Source organism: Nannobrachium achirus (assembly GCF_963921795.1).
Source record: "Nannobrachium achirus genome assembly, chromosome: 5".
NCBI classification, from domain to species: Eukaryota; Metazoa; Chordata; class Actinopteri; order Myctophiformes; family Myctophidae; genus Nannobrachium; species Nannobrachium achirus.
This window is the reverse complement of record NC_137814.1, coordinates 19,350,360-19,376,638: the sequence shown is the minus strand read 5'-3', so window position 1 is coordinate 19,376,638 and position 26,279 is coordinate 19,350,360. Positions and strand designations below refer to the sequence as shown.

The 26,279-nt window shown below is 43.8% G+C and overlaps 1 protein-coding gene across 7 annotated transcripts in view; it reads right to left on the bottom strand.

Moving 5' to 3' along the window:
* The window catches only part of LOC308284662 (abl interactor 1-like), a gene marked incomplete at its 5' end in the record, with an annotated part of 70,350 nt that overhangs the window by 13,821 nt on the left and 30,250 nt on the right, over nucleotides 1-26,279 (bottom strand). For 2 of the 7 annotated variants that reach the window (XM_080725358.1, XM_080725360.1), the window contains 5 exons: nucleotides 2,055-2,158; nucleotides 3,788-3,928; nucleotides 4,656-4,774; nucleotides 6,175-6,189; nucleotides 14,609-14,785. In XM_080725358.1, the coding sequence (XP_080581484.1) occupies nucleotides 2,055-2,158; nucleotides 3,788-3,928; nucleotides 4,656-4,774; nucleotides 6,175-6,189; nucleotides 14,609-14,785 (556 nt within the window). Of the gene's footprint in view, nucleotides 1-1,313; nucleotides 1,551-2,054; nucleotides 2,159-3,787; nucleotides 3,929-4,655; nucleotides 4,778-6,174; nucleotides 6,190-14,608; nucleotides 14,786-26,279 lie in introns of all 7 variants that reach the window. The other 5 variants (XM_080725355.1, XM_080725356.1, XM_080725357.1 and 2 more) reach the window with 5 other exon arrangements.

Here is a 26,279-nt window from a genome sequence, read left to right as displayed (position 1 = left end):
GTACTTGTGTCCTGGCCATTATCAGTTCTTTTGCTCAATTTGCTCAATTTGCTGTGTTTACATTTTGTCCCCCATCTGTCTCTGTGTTTTTACTGTGAGGAACTGCTCTGTAAAGCACGTTATTACAACTGTGTGTTGTTTTCAAAAGCACTTTATAAATGATTCATGGCTCTTGGGCCCATTAGAAACCTTTACTTATCCAATTCTAAAAAACAAACACGTGCTGCTGCTGCTTCATCACTGACCACCTCCCTTCATAAGTGGCCTTGACTCTCCATGCCGGCTGATAACGACATAATGTTGTCCATGATGGCAGTGGTGGAATGTAAATAAGTACATTTATTCAAGTACAGGACTTAACTCATTCCCTGCTAGGCCCGATAGTCCCGAGAATATGCTAATGTCCCTCCCCGCCAGGCCCGATAGTCCCGAGAATTTTGAAGAAAAAAAAAAAAACCAAAAATGTAGTAGGCATGATAGCAATCGCGAAATTGCATGTTTAACCCCATAGCAACCCCATCTTTCAAACATGGCAGCCATCTTTGTTTACATTTTAGGAAAACATAATGGCTGCTATATCATGAATGCCTGAACGGATTTCCATTCAGATTTTTTTGTTTGAAAGCTGTGAGCAATGTGCACACACGTGGTGCATGATCTAGGCATGGACATGACATTATCAGTGCACTATGAATTACATGGAAGTCTATGGAGACAGAGGCATATGAGAGTACGAAAGTATTTGCAAATGGCGGGGTATGAGTTAAGTACAATTGTGAGGTATTTTTTATTTTACTGGAGTATTTCCAATTTTCAGTACATTTACTTATACTCCACTACAATTATTTGACAACTTTAGTTACTTGTTACTTTATCGATTTTGATTAGTATTACAAAACACACATTAACCACTTCAGCCCTACAGTATATACATGTTGGGCATTTGAAAATAGCCGATCTACATGGGTCCCTGAATTTTCAGTTTTCCTACATTTTGTTTTTAAAACATTTTTGAAAAACATTCCCAAAAAAACTAAAATCTTCATGAATGACAAATAAATCCAGTGCTTTCAGTCATTTTATGAAGAAATAAAAGAAACCCTAAGCAATTACGTGAATCATAAAACAAATGTCTAAGAAGTAGTGAAAATAGCCCATCTACGAGCTGCTCGTGACGCGCTGTGAGCTTGTACAGATCTGCTGTTTTCACTAGTTTGGGCACCGGGACAAAAGTCTCATTTCTCTTTTGGGTCTCGAGCTGGAAAGGTTTGAGGAACCACCGCAGCAGCAGCGTACTACAGTCAGCCACGTACCTGAGTTGTGAGGGGGGAAGGCGCCGGGGCCCCCGTTGAGGTGGGGCTGCTGCTGGGAGACAGAGAAGTGGGAGTTGAGGGAGGGGGCGCGCCGGTAGGTGCCCGTGGCCGACACCATGGAGGCCGAGGACGAGGTGGTGGACGAGGAGTTGTGGCGCGAGATCTGGCGCGAGATGGTGCCGAACTGAGACATGGGGATGGGTCCCAGGCCAGGCCCCTGGGGTACAGAGGCTGCTGCTGGGGGAGGGGGGGAGAGAGAGAGAGAGAGAGAGAGAGAGAGAGAGAGAGAGAGAGAGAGAGAGAGAGAGAGAGATAGAGAGAGAGAGAGAGAGAGAGAGAGAGAGAGAGAGAGAAAGAGAGAGAGAGAGATTAAAAACGATCTAGACTTGGAACGCATCTGTGTCACTTCAGATTTTAACCACTTCATTTGTTATTTCATACTTTAGCTATTCAAAAATAGCAGATCTACAAGCTCATAGTGCAGCCCTCACCGCACTCACTCACCGCACTATTAGCTTGTAGACCTGCTATTTTTTTATTTATTTGTGCAAATCTTTGAATATATACAGTATGTATTTTAAAGCAAACATTTGTAACTCAAATCTTTCTTTTGAGATTTTCATAAAACGTTTGGATTTAGAAGACATTTTTAGAATGGGCCTCAGGTCATAATGGGGTAAAGTGAGTCTATTCAAAGTTAGTTGACAGTCAGTGTAGTTTGCAGATAATGTGGGACCTTACCTTGGCCCATACTGGGTGGAGAAGGGGTGGGGACAGCCAGAGGAACACCCACGACACTGCTGCCTCCGCTGTTCTCCCTACCACCACTACCCCCACTGCTACCACTACAGAGGATGAGAGAGAGAGAGTGTCACATAGCCACAATAGCTGGAACAAACATCTAACAGAATCTTTACATGCAAACCTCTGAAGATCCATTCTACATACACATATAGTAATACACCAACCAGTTGCATGTAGAGAGAACAGTTATGCCCAGTTCATGCTCCGTGTCGTCGAAAATATGTGTGAGCTTGTAGACACAGTCGTACGACTTAGTATAAATCGGGCTTGTGGGCAGGCAGATGCCCATTGAAGATTTACACTTAGTCTGGGGCCTTAGGGGGATAAAATGGTAATTTCTTGCAAATAAGTCTAAAAGCACCACATTTTGCACAGATGTAGCCCAGTGCAGTGGTTCTCAACCTGTGGGTCGGGATGATTAACTTAATGTGCAACATTGTTTTCTCACTCAACAGTAGCATTGTTGAGCATGTAGATCTGCTATTTTCACAATTTCAATTTCACAATAGAACCGTTTTCACAATAGAACAATGTTATACATAATGTAATGCCTCAACTCTTAGTGCTCGCCAGGGTGGGGGGGTCCACAGTTAAAATATGATTATTTTGGGGGTCGCGGCCTGACAAGGTTGAGAACCACTGGCCCAGGGCATGCTCTAATGATGTAGCTAGTGCGCCCGAGTTGGTGACCTTCGGGGTCCCTACAGCGGCAAAATCAAGTTGGGCTCCCATTAGCCTCGGAAACCCAGGCTTTTATTTTGGCGATAGGAAGAAAAATAAAAGCCTGGGGTAACCACGCACGCACGCACGCACATGCACGCACACATTAAATGAAGGGTGAGAGAGTGAGAGGTGCTGATTAACGGATGGGTGAGACAATTTTAATTATGTGATAACTTTTGAAACAATAACACGTCTGATTAACATGCCTGTCAAAACTAGAACAAGATACTATACTCCCTGTCAGAGTGACTGAACTGTGAACACATACACAGGGGTCTTTCTGACTGGCAAACTGGCACCAGATAACGGATATACAACTATAAATTATGACATTATGATACAAACGGCATCGGTGCCAAATCTCTCTTTGGCATCTAAATTAAGAGGATGAGACTCCTGGCTCAACGCACGCACGCACGCACGCACGCACGCACGCACGCACGCACGCACGCACGCACGCACACAAGCACGTATGCGCGCACACACACACACACACACACACACACACACACACACACACACACACACACACACACACACATTTACACACGCACATTTACACACGCACGCACATGCGCGCACACACATGCACGCACACATTAAATGGAGGGTGAGAGAGTGAGAGGTGCTGATTAACGGATGGGTGTGACAATTTTAATTATGTGATAACCTTTGAAACAATAACACGTCTGAGTGACTGAACTGTGAACACATACATGGGGGGCTTTCTGACTGGCAAACTGGCACCAGATAACACCTATAAATTATGACATTATGATACAAACGGCATCGCACACACACACACACACACACACACACACACACACACACACACACACACACACACACACACACACACACACACACACACACAACACACACACACACACACACACACACACACACACACACACACACACACACACACACACGTGTACGTGTTGTACCTGTGTGTCCTGGGCCTCTGGTTGAGCGAGGCTGTGCGTGCCGGGCTGTGCTGGTTGCCCAGTCGGGCTGGACTAGTCATGTAGTCATTGGGGACCACCGGAGGTTTGACTGGTTCCAGGGTCTTGTAGGGAGTGTTACGCCTAGAGAGACAGACAGACAGAGAGAGACAGACAGACACAGAGAGAGAGGAGATAGCATAGGACATTATAGGCAGCTGAAGGGAGAATGTTGGTTGATCCATGAGAGATCTACACAGAATCTATGGACCATTATCTGAAGATCGTATTAATTAATGCAGTTACAATTTTTAAAGATAACATGAAACGCTTTTTTGAGAGTATTTTCAATGTATGATATACTTGGTTGTGATACAGTAGGTATTAGTTCAGTCTTCTATGGCTTATTATTCATATTGCTTAGTTTTTTCTTTTAGCTTAGTGCAGTGGTTCTCAACCTGTGGGTCGCCAAATTATTTTTGGGGGTCCCCAGATGTTTATCTTAATGTTACCACATTGTTTTCTCACTCAACAGTAAATAGACCAACATACAGTATAAGTGTATCTGCACATTTCTGAAGTGACAAATTAAGGACTGGTCAAACATTGGCCAAATTGTCAAATATTGGAGGGCAAAATTGTGAAAATGGAACAGATGCAGTCAAACTAAGGAATGCCAACTCCTACAATTCCAAGTGCTTGTCAGGGTGGGGGTCCCCAGTTGAAATATGATTATTTTGGGGGTCGCAGCATGAAAAGGTTGAGAACCACTGGCTTAGTGCATTGCTTGGCCCCTCTTATCGCTGCTTGCAGCGTTATTTATTATTATCATTATTAAAAATAACAGAAAACATGTTGTGGTTCTTGGTACCCCAGGGTTCCACGGCCGGCCATGGGTGGGCTAGGGGGCTTCTGTGTGGGGGGGTTGGTCCTCGATAACGTCCCTCCTCCTCCTCCTCCTCCTCCTCTCCCTGCTGCATTGTTCCCATGTTGCTGGAAGAGAACCAAGGTAAATGTCACTCAACAATAAAGGCCTACCATGGTCGGGGTGCAGTGTTATTTCAACAGTACCAGGGACCAGTGCTTTGCCTGACGCTAGGCAGGCAAGCCTGAGGGGATCTATATCTTCAGTAGTGGTTTCAGAGGAGTTTCCATGAGGGAGGGCATTATTTGAAGGTCATTTTGGGTGGAATACCAGTTTCTCAAGACTGATTCACGACTTCAGCCTAAAACTATTACGTCGCCGCCGTGTTTTTTTGTAAATTAATGCCCTATTACAGCATCACACAAAAGCATCAAAAGTAGCAGATTCACAAGCTCAAAACGCTGCGCAAAGCGACACAGATGTATGTCAGGCATTGATACTAAGGCTTGCCCACCTGCCCCCGGCAGGTAAATAAAACCTTCGGGCAGGTGAAGTTTGCTTTCAGGTTGCCCGACCGGGCAAGTGCTAGTTTGAAAGGGGACGCAACCGTCTATAAACACAGTACGAGATATCTGTCTAAACACCTGAACATGGCCAAAGCGCTCTGTCTTCTGGTCTGTGGAATGTAAAATAAAAGCACCGTTAACCTATAATGTGCTGTTTTCACTGTTGCTACACTTATATAAAATAGGTGTGAAGCCATAGTCATATTCAATCATAAATATGTAGGTATTTTGATCAAAATTTAGGTATGACATTTCTAAAGTGTTACATTTTACTTATCATTTTCTAATGGCCAATTTACTTTTCGGGCAAGTGAGCTTGACCTTTGGGCAAGTAGAAAATTATCTGTACTTGCCCGACGGGCAAGTGCCTCTGAGACCTTAGTGTCAACCCCTGTATGTGCTACTGTAGATCTGCTACTTTTGCTGTTTTTGAATTTGAATCCTGAAAAGAAAAAAAAAATTGTGAGGTTTCCACCTGACAGAGAGGATATACAGCGAAAATAGTCGATCTACAAGCTCACGGCTCACAGCTTGTAGACTGTACAGTTTTTCTATTTGGGAATAATGTGGAATTGTTGGAACAATTAATGTCCAAAATAGAGACGGATGTGTGTGTGTGTGTGTGTGTGTGTGTGTGTGTGTGTGTGTGTGTGTGTGTGTGTGTGTGTGTGTGTGTGTGTGTGTGTGTGTGTTGATCGCGTTCATAGGACTATGGATGCATCATGTACTGTACCTGCGTAGATTATGTAGGCTATGTCTTGATGTTTAAGATAAAATGGAGACACATTTTGTGGTCAAAGGGAAGATGTTGTAATTTGTCCTAACTGTGTTTTCACGCACTGGGGTTTGTCTATTATTCTATATTTCGTTTGTTGAAACGTATTAAAATTTGATTTTTAATATGTTGCGGGGGACCTTGAATGTGAGCAGAGCATGATGGGAAAAGGGAAGCTTCTTACCTTGGCCTTAAGCCACTGAGTGCAAGCAGGTAAAAAAAAAGAGAGAAGAGAGATAAGAAAACAGGCTTGCTTTGTTGGTTATTGATAGAAAAGTTAGTAATGTATCATTTTACAAGTACAGCTGCATGGAAACAATATAGAAGAACCCCCAACATTCATTCATTCCTTGTGCCTCTGCTATGCACCTACAGTATGCTGTGTTAGCACCGCGGTGGCAACTGCAGCTTAATGTGAGAAACACCAAAACCCATTGAGCTAAATCAGCTCATCAGCCAGACAGCCACGTCCCTGCACCTGTGTGGAGAGCTGAGGGGGAAACCAATTCTGAGGAAAAATTCCATTATAAAGTTGAGAAACAATTCCTTTTGGGGGAACAGAGAATTGCGATTCTGCAGCAAAGTCACATTGACACTTCTTAAGACTGCTGTCAAGAGAGAAACCACACAGTGTTAAGCAACCAGCCATGTTAGACTTCAATAAATAAATAACAAATTTTAAGATATAGAGATGCTAAGAGATGCAATAGAGACAGGGTTGAGAGCTGTTATTGTTTATTATAACACAGTGTAGCATCTGTCACTTGTTCTTATGTAGCCTGAGGGAGGGAGGCCATTGAAACCAAACCGTAGATGTGCTGTTTCTCTGAACATAATGAATTTAAGTGTTGCACCCATACTTGTTATCTTGATACTTTACGTATTCAATATTCGGTGTCACCCATGTGTCTATAAGCCATTAAATCAGGGGTCTTCAACGTTTTCATGTCAAGGACCCCTTAGTTTAGAGAGAGATGAAGCAGGGACCCCAGCCCCAGAACCTTGTCATAGATTCCATATAGTTTCATCGTTTGACAGCACAATCATCAGTGTATTTTGGATTCATGTCAATTTGTGTTTTCAGATATTTAACCACTTGAACCGTCAGTACTTAATAAACTTGGCCTTTCACACTCTATATAGTCTGCTCTTTATTCCCCTCTACACCAAACCTCTTTGCCGAAAATAGCCGATCTGCTATTTTTGGCTACAGTTCTCAGAATATGGACACGTTGTTAATATAACAAAGATTTGGAGGACCCCCTGTAGTAACACTGAGGACCCCCTAGGGGTCCTGGACCCCCTGTTGAAGACCCCTGCATTAAATAATTGGAACATCAAAACAACCCCTCCAAAATGAGGAAATGTGTGCCTAGTTATAGTCGCCTGTCAGAAAGTGAAACAAATGACTATTTCCTGCAACAACAACAACAAAAAAGTCTCAGTTGGTGCAATTACCCAATAAATAAAGCACAAGTGAACCTGTAGTTAAATAATATAAGAAAAAGGGAACACAACATGTTGCTACTGACACCACTGGGGAAACCACTTTTACATTTCTTTTCACATTCTACAGACCTGCTTCTGGGCCATTACTGGGTTTGAAATTAAGAACTTGCCAGGTATGAAATACCTAGGACACTGCTGGCCTTAGGATAATGGGAAAGGCATATGTTTCTGAGTTGATGTGTTAGCCTGCCAGTTAGCCAGTCAGGAATATTGATGGGGTCCCAGTGTCTGTCTAAATTAATTATCAAATTACAAGAGCATAATTGGTTTTCTGAACCGTTATCAGGGAAGAAAGAAAAAATACATTTGCCACACCCCTTTTGAAAGACAATACATGTGTCATACTGCTGGTTATCATGAAGAAGTAAAGCCTATACTTGATGTATTTCTACATTCTGGCACAGTGGCAGTGTAGTGCACTTAATGTCCCTTTACCATTCATGAAAATCCACGACTCTCTCTCTCTGCAGCAAACTGTGCTGACAAGTAATAACCATAAAATATGCTAAGCACATGTTTTCCTTTCCTAGTTCTACGTTGTGTCTTCCATTATTTGACTCAGGCTTCCATCTTCCCTTTCTCTCTGTCCTCTCTCTTATAATATTGGCACTACAAGGATTCACTGCGGGCCCCCTGTGAATGTCCTTCATGGGGGGGGGGTTTACTTGGAACGCGTTATTACGCATTATTTTGTGCTTTAACTATTGAAAAATAGCAGATATACAAGCTCACAGCATGGCACCGAGTGCCACGCTGTGAGCTTGATCTGCTATTTTTGAAAAATCTTGAAAATCTGTGCAAGTCTTTGAATATTTCAAATCCTTCTAAGGTTTTTTGAAAAACCTGTTTCTATGTCAGTGGTGCTCAAATTTCAAGTCAAGGACCCCCAAAAAATTGTATTTGGCCACGGACCCCCATCTCAAAATATTTAGTTCCAGGGACCCCCCCAGAAGCAAAAGTTGAGTTACAAATGTTCGCTTAAAAAATACATATATTCAAAGATTTGTGCACATTTTCACGACTTTTCAAAAATAGCAGATCTACAAGCTTGCAGCGCGGCACTCGGTGCTGCGCTGTGAGCTTGTATATCTGCTATTTTTCAATAGCTAAAATATAAAATAATTCCAGGCCCCTCCACCTTGGGCCCTAGTAACTCAGTCCCACTCCCCCCCCCCCCCCCTTGTGACGCCCCTGACTGTGGCTGATAAGGTGGTGGGTTTGAGCTGCGCTGAATATCACTGCTTCTGAATTATTTACAGCCATGTACTTTGGAGGCAGAAAGGCAGAATCAGAGCTCACTGTGACTGTGAGTGTGTACGTGTTGGAAAAAAAAGAAGAAGAAAAAGATGGAATCTGATAAGCTTCTCTGCCTGCAAAGAGCCAGACGGAGAAATCAAACGGAATTCAAAATGGACGGCTGGAATAGCATGCCGTTGCCAGGAAGTCTGAACTGACGGTTCTCATTGATTGACGGTATTTGTCACAGTGTGATATCTGTCTCTGCTCTCCAGACTACTTTCCTTGAGCTCCCCAGAGCTGCCATCCTCAGTCTGTCCACCAGATGTCCTCTGAGGTTCTCCACCTTTCTCCGTCACCTATCTACACTAGGGCTGTCACAATTATTACATAATCGTCTAATCGTGATTATTTGACATTATCGCAGTTATTTTGTCATAATCGTCATAATCGTGAATGTTGAAAAATGTCCGAAATAGTGGAAATAGCAGGTCTACAAGCTCACAACGCGTCGCATCGCGACGCGTTGTGAGCTTGTAGATCGGCTATTTCCACTATCAAAGTTATTTTTTAAGTAGTAAGTTGTCAAATATGTCAGTAATTTCTTTGTATATTTAGGTTATGTCTCATATCTACCATGTACAACTTCAAAGCCTAAAAGCCAAACAGAAATGTAATTATCAACGACAAAAACACAATTAAATCGTTAATCGCCAATTATTTGAGTGACAAATAATCGTCATGTAAAATGTCATATCGTGACAGCCCTAATTCTGGGGAAATATTCCCCCCAAAATAGCTGATCTACAACCTCACAACGCCGCAGTGAGCTTCTACTGTAGATTGGGGGGAAAAGAGCACAGAGCCAAAGTACAGAGCGCCTCAGGTCAGTTTTACCAAGAATAGAGGGTTTAAGTGGTTAACTGGACCATTCCCACAGATTGTGTTGTTGTTACCTTCATTGCGGCTTCGTGTTTTAGCTCTCTACCCTCTGGTTTTCTAGTGCTTCATGTTTTGACTTTTCCCATGTTTAGCAAATGGAAGAGACAGCTCATAGCATACCATTCACACTGAGCACCATAACTATGATCATAAAAGTTTAGTTTAAAAAATCTTCGAAGTCAAGTAGATGTCAGTGTTCACACCGACTACTAAAAATTCAATGGGGAACAATATAGTTATAGTTATCTTTATAGTTATCGTGCCTGCTGGGAATGGCGCTTTAGGGAGGAGAGGATTGCTTGAAGGCATCCTTTTTTACGAGTTCAAACCTAGTTGGGTGAACTCTCACTGAACTTGTGTGCTTCACGAACATAAAGAAGACATTGTGAACATACAGGCAACTTCAGACAGCCTCAAGCATCTTGTCAACACAACGAAGCATACAAACCCACTCTGCTTTAGTGTTGCTTTGAGATATTAGTATCTAACCAGGGTCTTCTGTCTGTCTTCCACTCTGGTCTGAGACATTTTTATTGGCAGCGAAGTCGACGGGTTCAGCAGCAGATTACATATAGCTGCCTCTAAAAAGGTGAGCGTGATGAAAAGGAACAAACCACCACAAGAACACTCACTGGTCTGGCTTATGTATTTTATATTGTATTATTGGTTAGTGCCTCCTATCCAGCCTCATGTGGTTCTCGTTCTCCAAATAATGGGGAAAACGGGTGTGATATTTGTTTGCCGGTTGGATATGGCTGTCATCATTCACTGTACTTAGTCTGCTCTTTTTCCCCTCTACACCAAAGCTCTGCGAGTCGTTGTGAGCTTGTAGATCTGCTATTTTTGACTAAAGTTCTCAGAATATGGACTCTAGGGTTCAAGTGGTTAATATAAAAAAGGAGAAAAAAGGTTTCTATCACTCAAAGATTTGGAGGACCCCCTGTAGTAACTCTGGGGACCCCCTAGGGGTCCTGGACCCCCTGTTGAAGACCCCTGACTTAAAGTATTATCTGATGACTGATCATAGATATTATTTTGGTTATTGGACTTACAATTATTAAAGTTATTTTAACAACTTAAACCCAACAAATCTCTGCCGAAAATAGCCTGTCTACAAACTCAAACAACACGTTGCCTTGTGATGCGTCGTTGGCTTGTAGATCTGCAATTCTTGCCAGAATGTTCAACCCCAGAATAGGGACGCTATAGGTTCATGTGGTAAAAAATCCCCCAAGTTGTTGTTGTTGTCATCTTCTCCCATGCCCTATGACAGCAAATACAATTGGAGCTGCTCCATATAGTTTGTGGGTGTTGTGTATTTTTCAAAAGGTTGCTGTAAGAAATCACTGCAGTAGTATAGCCCAGTGGTTCTCAACCTTTTCAGACCAGGACCCCCATATTTTAACTATTTATGTTGGTTTGTTTACCGTTGAGTTGCACATTAAGTTAATCGTCTACAGTACAGTTGAGAACCACTGCAGCCTCCCTACAAGAGGACAACATGAAAAATAAAATGAAAGCGCTCCGTTTCTGTGGGCTCATCATCATTTATCCGAGGGACCCTTTTGATTGCTGCTGCATTTCCTGGCGTCGGTTCATTTGCATAGCGGTCCGAGCCAAATCTCAGTGTGCGCCGGCTCTCACCAAGAGGGGAGCATTTTGCATTCAAATCGCTGGATGTTTGAAAATCAGCAAGACACTCGAGGGCTTTTCTGCGCGTGGTGCCACACACCGAAATGAGCAGATCTACAAGCTCACAACGCGTCGTAACGCGATGCGTTGTGGGCAATGTAGATCTATTTGTGGTGTGCCACGCCGTCGTGTAACTAAGTTCTCCATATTTCCGGCTTCACTATCCCAGCAGAGACGGGCAGGAGGACGCAGGGTGAAGAATAAAAGAGATTGAATAATAAATGTCGTGCCACGGAAACCAGATGAATGGCAATGACAGGAGCTGTCAATGAGCACTTTGTGAATTGAGTGCCTGCACACAAACAAGGGAAGAAAGAAACAGATCCCGTCGAGAGAGCATAAAGGATGGGAGAGTGCAGAGGAAACAAGATGAAGAAATATTTCCCACATTTTGGGAGGCAGAGGGGCAACAACTCATGGCCAACATCTCACACAGAACGCACGCACGCCGCGCAGATGCACGGGCACGCACGCACGCACGCCGCGCAGACGCACGCACGCACGCACGCACGCACACACACACACACCTATGGAGCTCCTTCAATGCCTTTAATCTCACCGAATCGAATCTCACACGCGTACCATTACGCGTGAACGCGTGACCAAGTACGCGTTCACACGTGCACGCGTGAACGCGTACACGCATAACCACTTTAAGTCAATGGGAAACTACATGACGCAACCACAAGTTCAGTCACGCTCGCGGGTATGAGGTACACGTACGTGAGAGTTTTGGCACTCATGGAGCGTTTGATTATGGCTCCCTGCGTAGCACAGCTCACATGAGTATGTCATGTATATTTCCCATTGACTTACCATTGTAAGTCACGTGACGCGTCACGTGACGCGACCAGATCAGATGCGACCAGATCAGATGCTCCAACAATGCCAGCTCTCCAATGAAAACTACGTGTGAACCTGTAAAGGTACAGGTTTTCGTGTAAAGGTTACATGCTACGTTTAACTTTAATGCGAAAACGTGTACCTTTACAGGTTCACACGTAGTTTTCATTGGAGAGCTGGCATTGTTGGAGCATCTGATCTGGTCGCATCTGATCTGGTCGCGTCACGTGACGCGTCACGTGACTTACAATGGAAAGTCAATGGGAAATATACATGACATGCTCATGTGAGCTGTGCTACGCAGGGAGCCATAATCAAACGCTCCATGAGTGCCAAAACTCTCACGTACGCGTACCTCATACCCGCGAGCGTGACTGAACTTGTGGTTGCGTCATGTAGTTTCCCATTGACTTAAAGTGGTTACGCGTGTACGCGTGTACGCGTTCACGCGTGCACGTGTGAACGCGTACTTGGTCACGCGTTCACGCGTTCACGCGTAATGGTACGCGTGTGAGATTCGATTCGGTGAGATTAAAGGCATTGAAGGAGCTCCATACACACACACACACACACACACACACACACACACACACACACACACACACACACACACACACACACACACACACACACTATATATTTACATCACTTGTGGGGACATTACATAGACTTCCATTAATTTTTATGCAAGTCCTGTGGCCTTACCCTAACCTCTATCCCTAAACTTAACCCCTAACCCTAACCCTAACCTTAACCCTAACCCTAACCCTAACCATTGTGGGGACCTACTATTTTGTCCCCACAATGTCAGAGGTCCCCTGCAGGTGACTGTGTGAACATGCGTTTAGTCCCCATAAGTATAGCTAGACAAACTCTCTCTCTCTCACACGCGCACGCACGCACGCACGCACGCACGCACGCACGCACATACAGGAACCAACCTGTGTTCCCCAATTTTCAATGTCTAAACTAGAGTGTTAGCTACATTCAGTCTATGTAAAAGCTTCACTACTGTCGATATTTAATCAGCTAAAACGCTAGGTAGCCTTATCGACCGCCTCAAAGTCTGAGCGGTAATTACACCGGCAGACGGCCTGTTTTTTTCACGCAAGAGTGACAGGTGTGAACTACACTCTAAATGTGTGTTATCCTTTCCGGTACAATTGATTTAGGCCGGGCACAAGTGATATATATCAAAATAATGAGCTCAATTAAGAGGCGCGGCTATAAAATGGTGCTGAGGATTGCAGATGCTGGTGTCTAAATACTAACATACTAACAAGAATGTCCAGAGAATCACTAAATATAAGCCTTTAGAGCAATGCTGTGAGCAGCTGTCTTCAACCCTGGTCCTCGGGGAAGTATAGTACTACTTGTCTTCAGTCCTACCAGGAAATACTGGTTTTCTGTCCTACCAGTTACCCTAGAACTATTGGTTTTCTGTAACCAGGACTCATTGATCAACCGGTTTTATGCTAGCCTCGGAAACCCAGGCTTATTTTGGCGATCGGAATGAAAAATAAGCCTGGGCGATCGCGTTAAAATCACTGTTGGAGGAAGTGTAGAATTTCCCTAACAGAGAGGCGTCGCACCGAATTCGTTGACGTCATGACGCAGCAGCGTTCTCTGCGCTGAGCAGAGGAGCAGAGGGGGGTGGGGGGGAGGAGAACACATGCTATTGGCCGGAGACTCCCGGAGAGATTCTCCGGGTCCGCCCATCTGCATACAGAAACTGTCCGCGTTAGCTCAGAGTGGTTTTATGCTAGCAGAAACCCTAGTACTAGTACTGCTAGTAACCAAAAAACATTGTACCGGTATATCTGTTAAAGGGTGTAAGTTTATGGCAATGCTGTGAAATGGAATTAAGGATGTGCAGGTAAAATATATGGGTTCAATTTTTTTGTCTGGCCCTGTTACAGATGTTGTCCAAAAATCATGCAGATCGGTACACAGTATCTCTGTAGCCATTAAACAAAACGGGTATTTCTTACATTGATGCTCCAACATATTATCATGCAAGCACCAGTTAAAGTTACTTTCCATCCCTCATATACTGTGTGCACAGTGCATCCCATAACCCACACACTGCACATAATTTCGGAGCTCATATCTTTGAACGGGTAAGGACTAGTATAAATAAGCCAAGGTCTTCAGCCTACACCTTTTTGGTCGATTTCCTTTATGAAATGAATGGAAATGAAATGAAAGTATATTGTAAATTCCAAATATTGATCACAAACTACTACTACTACTGGTTTTCTGTCCTACCAGGAATCCTTATACTACGACTCTTCTGTCCTACTACCAGAACAACCGTTCATTTGAAACCACAGCTTTTATTTTGACATGGTGACCACCAATGTTTCCTCGATGGTGGGGGAGGAGGGAGCTCTTACCTTGACGCCATGTCCCACATCGTCCAGCAGCGTGTAGTCGATGGGCTTCCTGATGTAGCGCACCGGCCGCTCCATGTTACCCGGGGCGATGATCTTGTGCGTGCGCGAGGTGTTCTTGTTGGTGGTCAGGATGCCGATCTCTCGCCGTGCCACCTTCTCTTTATGAATGTCCACCGTCTACAGAGGAGGGAATGGAGAGAGAGAGAGAGAGAGAGAGAGAGAGAGAGAGAGAGAAAGAGAGAGAGAGAGAGAGAGAGAGAGAGAGAGAGAGAGTCAATGTTGAATGTTTTAAATCAGTTTTCTACCAATGTGATTGAAGACCAAACAACTCCCAGCATCACAAAACTAGGGATGGGACGATAAGCGATATTATCGTTTATCGTAATAAAAAAACACTCACGATAATCGTATGGTGGAGATTTAATTTATAGTGAAATCGTCCTCCGTCACGCACTGGGATCAATTTACCTTTTATTTGCCAAGCTGCATATTCGGTACCATTTAAACCCTCTATTGATAAAATGTACTTATAACATACGTACTTGATACAGTCTTTGTTTCACTCTCTACCAAATCTCTTTGCCAAAAAATAGCCGATCTACGGTACATGCTCACAACGCGCTGTGTTGCAACGCAATGTGAGCTTGTAGATCTGCTATTTTTTGGCAAATGTTCCACCCCAGGACAATGGATGTTTGGGATATTTTGATGATCACGATAATATTGTAAATCGCAATGTCTTTGGTCACAATAATCGTGATACGAAATTTTCATATCGTCCCCCCTAGACGAAACTGGGTGAAGAAGTCTGGATGGGGCACCCAGTGTCAAACCAGACAAGCTCTGACTTGGAACCCTCAGGGGAAGAGAAAAAGAAACAGAGGCCGGCCCCAAAAAACCTGGCTGCGGGATCTGGAGTTCTGGAGCAGGCAGGCTACTGGTCACAGACCACAACGCCAGTCAGGGGCGTCAATTGGGTATGGCAGGGGTAGGGGTAGCTGCCATACCCTGGGTCCAGGGGGGAAAATAAAAGTTACTTTTAACTATAAATCCATGAATGTCTCTTTGTCTATCTGCGCGGGTTATTATGTTGTTACATTACAGTAAAATAACTACAAATGGAAAATTTTACAAAATGGTAACTTTAACAAAGTATTATAATTATATTCTCCCCATCTTGACAAAATGGTACAGTATATTACCAGGTTCCGCAGGTCAGCTGCACAGGTGCAATGTTGTTAATTGTGGCACGTTTACTAACATGCCAAGTTTAGCTGCACTTGAACAACCATTCCAGGCTGCCATATCCAGCCCAAGAAACCGTAGAAACCTGTGTAAAAAACTGACAAAAGTCGTTTTTTTTTCTTCTTTTTTTTCAGACATTGTGAAAATAGCCGATCTACATGTTCACAACGCCTCGCAGCGCGAGGCGTTGTGAGCATGTAGATCTGCTATTTTCACAATAGAACCATGTTATCCAAAATGTAATGCCTATTTTCCATGAGGACTCCCATCTTTGCCATACCCTAGTTTTTGCTGAACTGACGCCACTGACGCCAGTAACGAGAACTCAGAAAATCCCTTGTCAACAAACCCTAGTAAGGGTGTCAGGTAAGTAAGCATTATTAAAAGCCCCATACTATTCCTTAATCTAGTAATCCATATGAACACAATGGCAATAAGCTCTCAGGCTTTTTTTTGTCATCCTTTTGACTACTGTGTGCAATCAGATGTTGCTGTACATAGGTTTTGCAGGCCTTTAAAGACATCATGTAAAAGGCATTTAAATGCATAATAGAAAGAGTCAAATAAAGAAATAAAAAAAGCCCATAAAAGTCATAAAGGAAAGAAGCATAATTAAAAATCACTCTCTTATCCTGGTCCTGCCCGTCTGTAGGCAGAAGAATCAAGCAGTGCCCACAACGAGAAGATCTACTACTGGTCTGACCAATCTGCATTCATTTACGGTACGTGACCGTTTTGTTTGGAACGGAGAGGACGTTGTCTGCATAAAAACATTCTGGGTGTATCCAAACCAGAAGCCATGGATAACAGTTGTGATCAAGCTGCTTTCAACAGCAGGGGCATTGCCTTCGCCTCTGGAGACAAAGCATAGGAGGGGGGGGGGGGGGGGGGGGGGTGGGACTGTTATAATCTCCGCAGAGCGAGCACAGCAGCCAAACAGGATTACAGCAAGACGATTGAGACACAGTTTAAGTGCGGTAATGAATGACCCACGTAGTACAGTATGTGGCAGGAACACACATTATATTCGACTATAAAGGGATACATAATCTGACATCCCAGCTAGGGATGGGACGATACGCGATATTATCGTTTATCGCGATAAAAAACACTCACGATAAAGGTATCGTGGAGATTTCAATTATCGTGATATCGTCCTCCGTCATGCACTAGGACCAATTCACCTTTTATTTGCAGAGCTACATATCCGGTACCATTTAAACCCTCTATAATTGGTAAAAGGTACTTATAATATACATACTTGATACAGTCTTTTTTTTGCTCTCTAACAAATCTCTTTGCCAAAAAATTGCAGATCTACAAGCTCACAACGCGTCGCTTTGTAGATCTGCTATTTTTTGGCAAATGTTCCGCCCCCAGGATAATGGATTTTGATTATCACAATAATATCGTAAATCGTGATTTTTTTTGTCACAATAATCGTGATATGAAATTTTCATATCGTCCCATCCCTAATCCCAGCCCAGGTTGTGTGATCAGAGTGTGTAACATGGGCATATTCAACTATCTATTCTCTTGTGTGTCGTGCCTTTTTTTATCAGCCACCATTAAGGTTTGCACCAAGGCCCTGGTCTATGTTGTGTCGAAGTGTAACGTAACCACGAACAGCCTCTGTAGTGCCGACTGCTCCTAAAGAGTGGGAGGAGTACATGACCTGCTCAACAGTGGCGACATGAGGAGCACGTGGCGAGGGCTACAGTCAATAGGGACTTTAAGCCAGGACGCTAGGCGGAGGTAGAGCTGATATGGCGCAATCGCTGTAGCAGTGAAAATCGTTAAACAAACAGCCGTTGACGACGGGTTCCCACCCCTTTTACTCAACTCTTTGGTTCCCATGGTGACGTCTCTATGCAGCAGACGTTGTAGACGCTACGCAGAAAGGTAGTTCTGGTTTGAGACTAACAGCAAACCCCAAACCAACCAGCCAGTGTCATGTCTACCTGAGGAGTCCATTAACCCTCTTGGAGGCTGATGTGTGCAGAGCCTTTAAGCAGGTGAACACCTGTAAGGGCCGCAATGGCATCCCAGGCCACCCACACCCACACACGCACGCACGCACGCACGCACGCGCGCGCACACACACACACACACACACACACACACACACACACACACACACACACACACACACACACACACACACACACACACACACACACACACACACACACACACACACACACACACACACACACACTGAGAGACTGAGTACAAATTAGCTATTGTGTAGCCTGTCTAGTAGTAGTTCTATTACTCCTACCATTGCTTTGGCCTACATTCCACATTCTTGGCCACATTGGTTGAACTGCTATTGAACACCCTCCCTGTCCTGCAGGCTTTTACCCTTGGGAGCATTTGATGAAGCAACCACACTCAATGAAACGCCATCTCATCTCCCATTGCGCTCGTGGTGGCTGATATGACAGCAGCTCACAGCGGGCTCCACCCCCGGACAGACCTTCACCCAGGAGAGACTTATGAATGATAGATGCGACGTGGAGGCAGGGAATGGATGGATGGATAGATAGATATGGATGGATGGATGGATTGGATTGGATTGGATGGAGGGATGAAAGGAGGTGAAGGAATGAAGGAGGACAGGCGAACGAGGCTCTGGACAATGAGGTCACACTTGTGTCCACAGGGATGGAGAAGGGGTGCACAACGTTCACGGTAGAGTAGAAGTCATTCTATTGTTCTGACGTTGCCCTTAATTCTTTTCTTGGATGAGATTGTTCGGGGCAACAAGGACAGACGGCGAATGGAATAAGAAGTGGGCGCCTGGAAGTGTTTCTCTCTCTCTGTGTGTGTGTGTGTGTGTGTGTGTGTGTGTGTGTGTGTGTGTGTGTGTGTGTGTGTGTGTGTGTGTGTGTGTGTGTGTGTGTGTGTGAGTGTGTGTGTGTGTGTGTGTGTGTGTGTGTGTGTGTGTGTGTGTGTGTGACATCCACAGCAATAAGGTCACACTTCAGTCAATCATCAAAGCAGGCCAGCTCGCTCTGTCAGCCCCAACCACCACCAGAGCTCCAGAGTTGGTCTGGCTCTGGGGGCTGAGACACTAGCCTAGCTGAGCTAGACATCCCAGCCATGTTAAAACAAGGTAGGGATGGTAGATACTGCAGTTAGTTAGCTAGATGCATTAGTATCTAGGCTGGCCCCAGGCTACTGAGACACTGCCTCCTGTGTCACTCTGGGCTGCTGTGCAAAACGCTCACATTTGATGCCTTCTCTGGCACATGACATCTACTATATTTATATGCTTGATACAGACAAACATGATGTGCCGTGTATACAGCAGCTATGTACAACTAGGGATGGGACGATATGAAAATGTCATATCACGATTATTGTAACAAAATAAATCGTGATTTACGATATTAGCACGATAATCAAAATCCATTATCTTGGGGCGGAACATTTGCCAAAAAATAGCAGATCTACAAGCTCACAACACGTCGCAACGCGACACGTTGTGAGCTTGTTGATCGCCTATTTTTTGGCAAAGACATTTGATAGAGTGAAAAAAAGACTGTATCAAGTACATATATTATAAGTACCTTTTACCAATTATAGAGGGTTTAAGTGGTACCGGATATGCAGCTCGGCAAATAAAAGGTGAATTGATCCCAGTACATGACGGAGGACGACATCACGATAAATTAAATCTCCACGATACGATTATCGAGAGTGTTTTTTTATCACGATAAACGATAATATCACGTATCGTCCCATCCCTATGTACAACAAGCACCGCTCTTACTTTTAGGAGAGGAAACCGAAACGGTCACGCCTGTCTGTAGCTGGGAACTGACAAAGACAGACCCGCCTATTTCCTGTCAGAGATAGGCGAGAAAAACTTGAGGGAGGGGAGAGAGAGAGAGAGAGAGAGGAGAGAGAGAGAGAGAGAGAGAGAGAGAGAGAGAGAGAGAGAGAGAGAGAGAGAGAGAGAGAGAAAGAGAGAGAGAGAGGAGGGAGATGCAGCGACAGATGAGAGATGGTGGGATAAATGAGGAAAAAAGAGAGGAGAGGATTATGGAGAGTGGTAGAGTGACGTGATGGACTCTTAAGAGCGTGAACTTATCTTCGGCATCAGACAAACGTAATGCACACTTCCTTCCAGGGTTGGGATCAGCGCAGTAACCACACTGGTTACAGTGGTTAGTGGTTACAGTGGTTTGCAACCTGCAAGCTTCATATATGTTTCATTTAAAAAATTACGACAAAAAGCGTAAAATAATGATAAAATAATCATTTTGGCCGTTGTCAGGCTGACTTTGTTTACATCCCTCTTCTATTCTTTTATATGGATTCCAAATAAAATAGAAGAGGGATGTAAACAAAGTCAGCCTGACAACGGCCAAAATGAAAAGGTTGACTATACAGTAGCTCCTTTAGTGTTAATCAAGGACAGAAGCATGGATTTACAAGACAATCTCAATCATCTCATCAATAATGCCAGAACGCACAGCTGTGGAGACTCCACCACATGCAGCTCAGCTGGCGCAGTGAAATGAGTGATAGCAGGAAGGATAGAGTTGTATGCATCCTGGGGATGCAGTGATGCTTAGTTTAATGAGTCCTTTATTTAAAAGTGTGGGTCAGGGACTCAGGATGCAGGGCTAGTAGCATCACTGCTGGGACCCCAATATACACTGTAAAATCAGAGTCAATTTAATTCAGAGAGCGTCAAAAAAAGGAATGCATCATTTGCAGCATGTGCACCATTTATACACTGTCAAAGAACCGTAAGGGTCCATTTGGTTCCTAACTATCAATCATTGATATACACGGAAATAGAGAGGGAGAGAGAGAGAGAGAGAGAGAGAGAGAGAGAGAGACCAAGGTTCTGTCTTATTTGAGTCCGTCATCTAAGCTGCTCTCTTTTTTCCTCTCTCTCTCTCTCTCTCGCTCCATCATCCAATTTTCGTAATCTCTTTACATTAACAAACATCTGGTTGAAACTGACGCCTTCTACTGTATGTGTGTAGGGAACAGATGGTCGAGAGGGAAGGACAGCATGTTTGTTAACTGCTGGAGCTGTGGTTTTGGCTGCACGGCAAATCTGCACTGAGCAAATTTAAGGCTGGAGCTGTGGTGGTACAATTTCACAGCAATTTCTCTTGGGGTGGAGGACCTTTGCTGCGGCAGACAGTGCAGCCAGCATCTAAAACAGGGGGCCGGCCAGGCCGCAGGGTTTCCCCCAGGGCTTTACAGCCCAGGCCTTAGCAAGTATTGTCAGCCGCCGTGGCTGAGAAAAGTCCTGCAAAAATTAATATTTCATGGTGTCCATGAGTTTAACGCTCAAATGCCTGGAACGCGCCCGAGTCGTGTGAGATTTGAACCACCTTAACCATTATTCTATGCTTTAACTATTGAAAAATAGCAGATATACAAGCTCGCTCGCAGCGTCACGCTGCGAGCTTGTAGATCTGCTATTTTTGAAAAGTCTTGAAAATGTGTGCAAGTCTTTGAATATCTTTGACCCGATCTTTGACCCGACTTCTAAATCCTTCCTCAAAATCAGTGGTTCTCAAACCTTTTCATGTCAAGGACCCCCAGAATTACATTTATTTGGCCGCATCTCAAAATATGTTGTTCCAGGGACCACCCAGAAGCAGAGATTTGAGTTACAAAAGTTTGCTTTGAAAAAAATATATTGAATGATTTGCACACATTTTCACAATTTTTCAAAAATAGCAGATATACAAGCTCACAGCGCGGCATAGTTAAAGCATTCAACAATTCTAGGCCTCAATGAGTTTAATGCAGACCAAACTGTCGCCTGAGATTCAAAGTTGGATACAGTGATTAACCGTGACTTCTCCGGGGTGTACAGCAATGATCCGGGGAGTCACAACTGTCAGTGCACTGATCGTTTCTGTCATCCGGTTTGTCAGTGTCAGACTATGTCAGAAAGGTGTCTGACTGTGTGCACAGTAATCCCATGCAAGTCTTTTGTTAATTTATTTCTAAATTCTAGTGTCTAGACAGACTGCACACATTTTCATTCACTGTGCATCACTGTTCATTTTAGCCAAGCCAACCGTAGCAATTTAAGTGGATGCTTCAGCGTCAAGTAGTGAGTCTATTTTTGAGTAATAAGAATTATAATGAAAAGGAAGCTTATTAGGAGTAGGACTACGTTGTTAACAAAAATGCAGCAGAGATATGTTCGCTTTTTGATGCCATTCCAGCATGATACTTTATTGGAAGGGTAGCAGTCGTCTACAATATAACCAGTAACAAGTGTTTGAAAATCTTATAAAGTCCTCATTGCGACAAAGGTCGCAGTTTAGTATTTAGTATAATGTTAAGTGTGGTTCCTGTGGAAATAAGCCGTAGAGCTTTCTAGGATCTCCTTTTAGTTGACCTTGTACCAGTGATTTGTGCTGTCATGAAACTGTACTTTTTTCTATTTCAAACTTCTAATAAATTCTTCAATTAATCAATCAATCAATCAATCAATCAATAGTATGTGAAACGGCATATGCTGACTCCGTCTGTCTGGACGTGTATACTTTTTACGGTCTATGGGTTTGCCGCTTTGACATCATGCTCCGACATCACTGTGATTTCAGGGGAACCACTCTAACAGAATGTGTTTGCCGCTCTGACATCACGCTCTGCTTCACTGTGATGTCACACTAACAGAATCCCTTTTATGCCCATACTGTATGAGTTCCCTGATGTCATCAATATTAAGAGCATAACAGGACTTCATATGGGAATGCCCATATATGGAGGCCACATCAGCCACATACCACACTAAAATAATCCATAAATGGCCAAGACAGATGGCCAATAGATCTCCATGTATGGGCATAAAAGGGTATGATGTCAGATGTCATATACATTATAGGACTTTCACATAACTGAGTAAGCATGTTTGCGCCCTCACAGCATATCTCCATATACCGGTACAGTACATGGATCTCTATATATGGGTACCAGGAGTCTCCATATATGGGTAACTGGTCCAATATACATCACTGGCCAGATGGCCAAGACATGGCGCAACCTCGCCCTTTAGGGTGAGGTCGCGACATGTCGCCCTGAGGCGTCTTACTAGTATACTGTAGCAGGATGGCTAATCCAAAATGTTACCTAAACATAATCTGACAGGACGGGTTATTATGACTAAATCCTTCATCCACAATTATTATATATGTATAATATACAACATATAACACAGTCGGCAGTCCATAAGCGTGCTAGGACAGGTTTATCTTGACCTGAGAGGACTCAGATCTCGGGTCACCAACCACCAACCATACAAATGAGAAAAACAATGAATGGATGAATCATAGTGCAAGCGCAGTGGAGCTTAGAGATGAAGGGTGGGGTGGTGACTCATGGATTAATGTTGTAATGTTTTGTGTCACAGCACAATCAAAATGAAGCACTTCCCTTTTATTTGCCATGCACTGACAAGACGCTAGAGTAGAATACAAAGGCACTTTCACATGGGACACTTGAGTCACTGAGTACAGCCAAATACCAGTGGTGTAAAGTAACTAACACGTGTATTCAAGTACTGTACTTAGTAAATAAAATAAATTAGGTATTTTTAACCTCAAAATTCGTAAAGCGGCAAGTTGTGGGCTTGTAGATGGGGAAATCGCACTCTTTCGAACGACCATCATTTCGACCGGAGGGTTAGCGACTCATTCCACGGAGGTTAGGGTGAGGGTTAGAGTCGGGTGTCGACATGTAGTAACAGCGACACGCTCCCCTTGTAGATCTGCTATTTTCAAAGGATTGTATACGGGAGTACTTTACCTGTAAGTAACAAATGTGAGTACTTCTTTCACCAAGTAAAAGAGGAGGTGGTTCAGAGGAACCACAGAACCGTAGAAGGATTCTATCATAGGAAGGAAACTTGGATTTGGGGCAATATCCTGACTAGCAGTGCCATTCAGGTACCATTCAGTGCCCATTTGATCCCTCTCAAAATCTGACAGAATTAATGAGCACAATTTTGCATAAGCCCTGACAGAAAGAAGGGTGACTCATGGATTAGTGATGTAATGACCTTTCACAATATTAACGCAGCACATCTCCACGGATCTCAACCACTTTGACTGGCTGCTACCTATTAAAGATTTTTCTTAAAAAGCAACTCATTGGTCTATGGCTCAGTCAAAGAATAATACAATGATCAAATCCAGGCATTGACACTAAGGCTTGCCCACCTGCCGCCGGCAGGTAAATAAGACGTTCGGGCAGGTGAAGTTGGCTTTCAGGTTGTCCGACCGGGCAAGTGCTCATTTGAGAGGGGACGCAACCGTCTAACATAACACAAGATATCTGTCTAAACACCTGAACGTGGCCAGAGCGCTCTGTCTTCTGGTCTGTGGAATGTAAAATAAAAGCACTGTTTAAAATAGGTGTGAACCCCTAGTCATATTCAATCACAGCTACCGGTATGCAGGTATTTGGATAAAAATGTAGATATGGCATTACTCCAGGGGGTAAAAAAGTGTTAAATTGAGCAGTAATTAAAATCTTACCTATCATTTTATAATGGAAGATTTACTTTTGGGCATGACCTTTGGGCAAGTAGAACATGACCTATACTGCCCCTGAGACCTTAGTGTCAACCCCCGAAATCCATTCTTTGTAAGGCTACATCTTCACTAAGATGTTATCATTGTAAAGCAGCTTTCCTTTTTTTCATTTTTTTTTTTTTTTTTTTTGTCACATGTTTTTTTTTGTTGTCACATTGTTCAGGAGCTTGTGCAGTTTGGAGAGAGTGGCACTGACAAAAAGGCAGGAGGCAGAGTTGGAGTTGGCAGAGACACAGTTGAGTGTTAAGATTTTCACTGGGAGTGACGAGGACGGACAGGATTAGGACTGAGTGTATTAGAGAGATAGCCCAGGTGGGGCAGTGTGCAAGCAAAGTAAAAGAGGCGAGGTTGAGTTGGTTTACTTTGGACATGTGCAGACTGCAGAGGAGTGATGCATGATGAGTATTAATGGGAGAAGAATGTGGAAGATGGACCTGCTAGAGGGAGAGGAAGGGTTTATGGAGGTGGGGAGAGAGGACATGCATGTGGCTGCCAGTGAGGAAGATGCAGAGAACAGGAAGAGATGGAAATGGATAATCCACGGTGGCAACGGTAAAAAAGCCGAAAAGTCTCTTTTAATCACTTACAGTAAACCCTAAACACTCATTTAAGGCTCGAACACACGAACATGTACGATATTGCGTGATCGGTGAGTCATCAGATCGTTAAGAGAATTTCACACTACACAAGTGACTTTCTTGAAATCGTCTGTCATAATATCGTTGTGGTTTTCACACTATGAGATTGATCACCGACAAGGGATTTCACCAGGATGCATCCCCGATACATAGCCAATATTAGATTTGGCTATGTATCAGGTGAGAGCACCACACATGCGAGCACGCACACACACAAACACATACTGTAGATCGCGAGCGCACTGTGCGCCTGTTCATGTTTTCATAATAACACCAGCCGTGCTGCTGCGTGGTTTTACCAACATATTGAAGTGATGCGTTAGTTTTCTATTGCTATGAAACAGCATCTATATTATTGTGATGAAACAGCAATATTAGAGAGGGCGAGATCATCCTACAGCCTACGACCTGGTTTCAACCCCTACTGCAATATTACTACCAATAAGACACCTGAATTTACCCTCAGAATAAAGGTCTATACTCTATAGCCTATTCATGACATATCCATCTATCTTACAGACGACAGACAGGTCTGTCTGTCTGTGAGCAGCTGTCCTGTGCGCTCATTTAACACAGATCTTCTCAGGGTACGCTCGTAACCTCTTTCATACTGTATGATGTCCAGTGTGTGACAGAGCCAAATAATAAACTTGCTAGATATCTAGAAACGCTCTGGAAGAAATCGCAGAGCGCTATAATAGCAGACAGATCTTCTCGCAGTGCCTTACACACAGAGCAAAACCTCGGCGAGCAAAGACTGACCTTGTGGCAGATCTCTGTTTTTGTCGGCGAGCGCCAAAAATGGTTCGGCGACAGCACAATAGGCTCAAAATGTCGGGCAGTGTGTTCAAGCCCTAACCGGAGTTCCCCAGGGGTCTATGCTAGGCCCTCTCCTTTTGTTCCTTTACACCAAATCTCTTCCCCTAAAATAAAACACAGATAAAATACACGTATGCTAGTCTAACATGTCATTAATGGAAGGAAATATTGAAGAACATCTGTGCTTCAATGTGTGATAATCACATCATGTCATTTAGCACCCTCACCAGGGGTAAGATCTAAGTAAGGAAGATTATTGACCTCACCATCCCTGAGGATCAATAGCTAACAGTCTCTCTCTCTCTCTCCCCCTCTCTCTCTCTCTCTCTCTATCTCTCTCTCTCTCTCTTTACAGCCCTCCGTTTTACTGCAGCCACACCACTC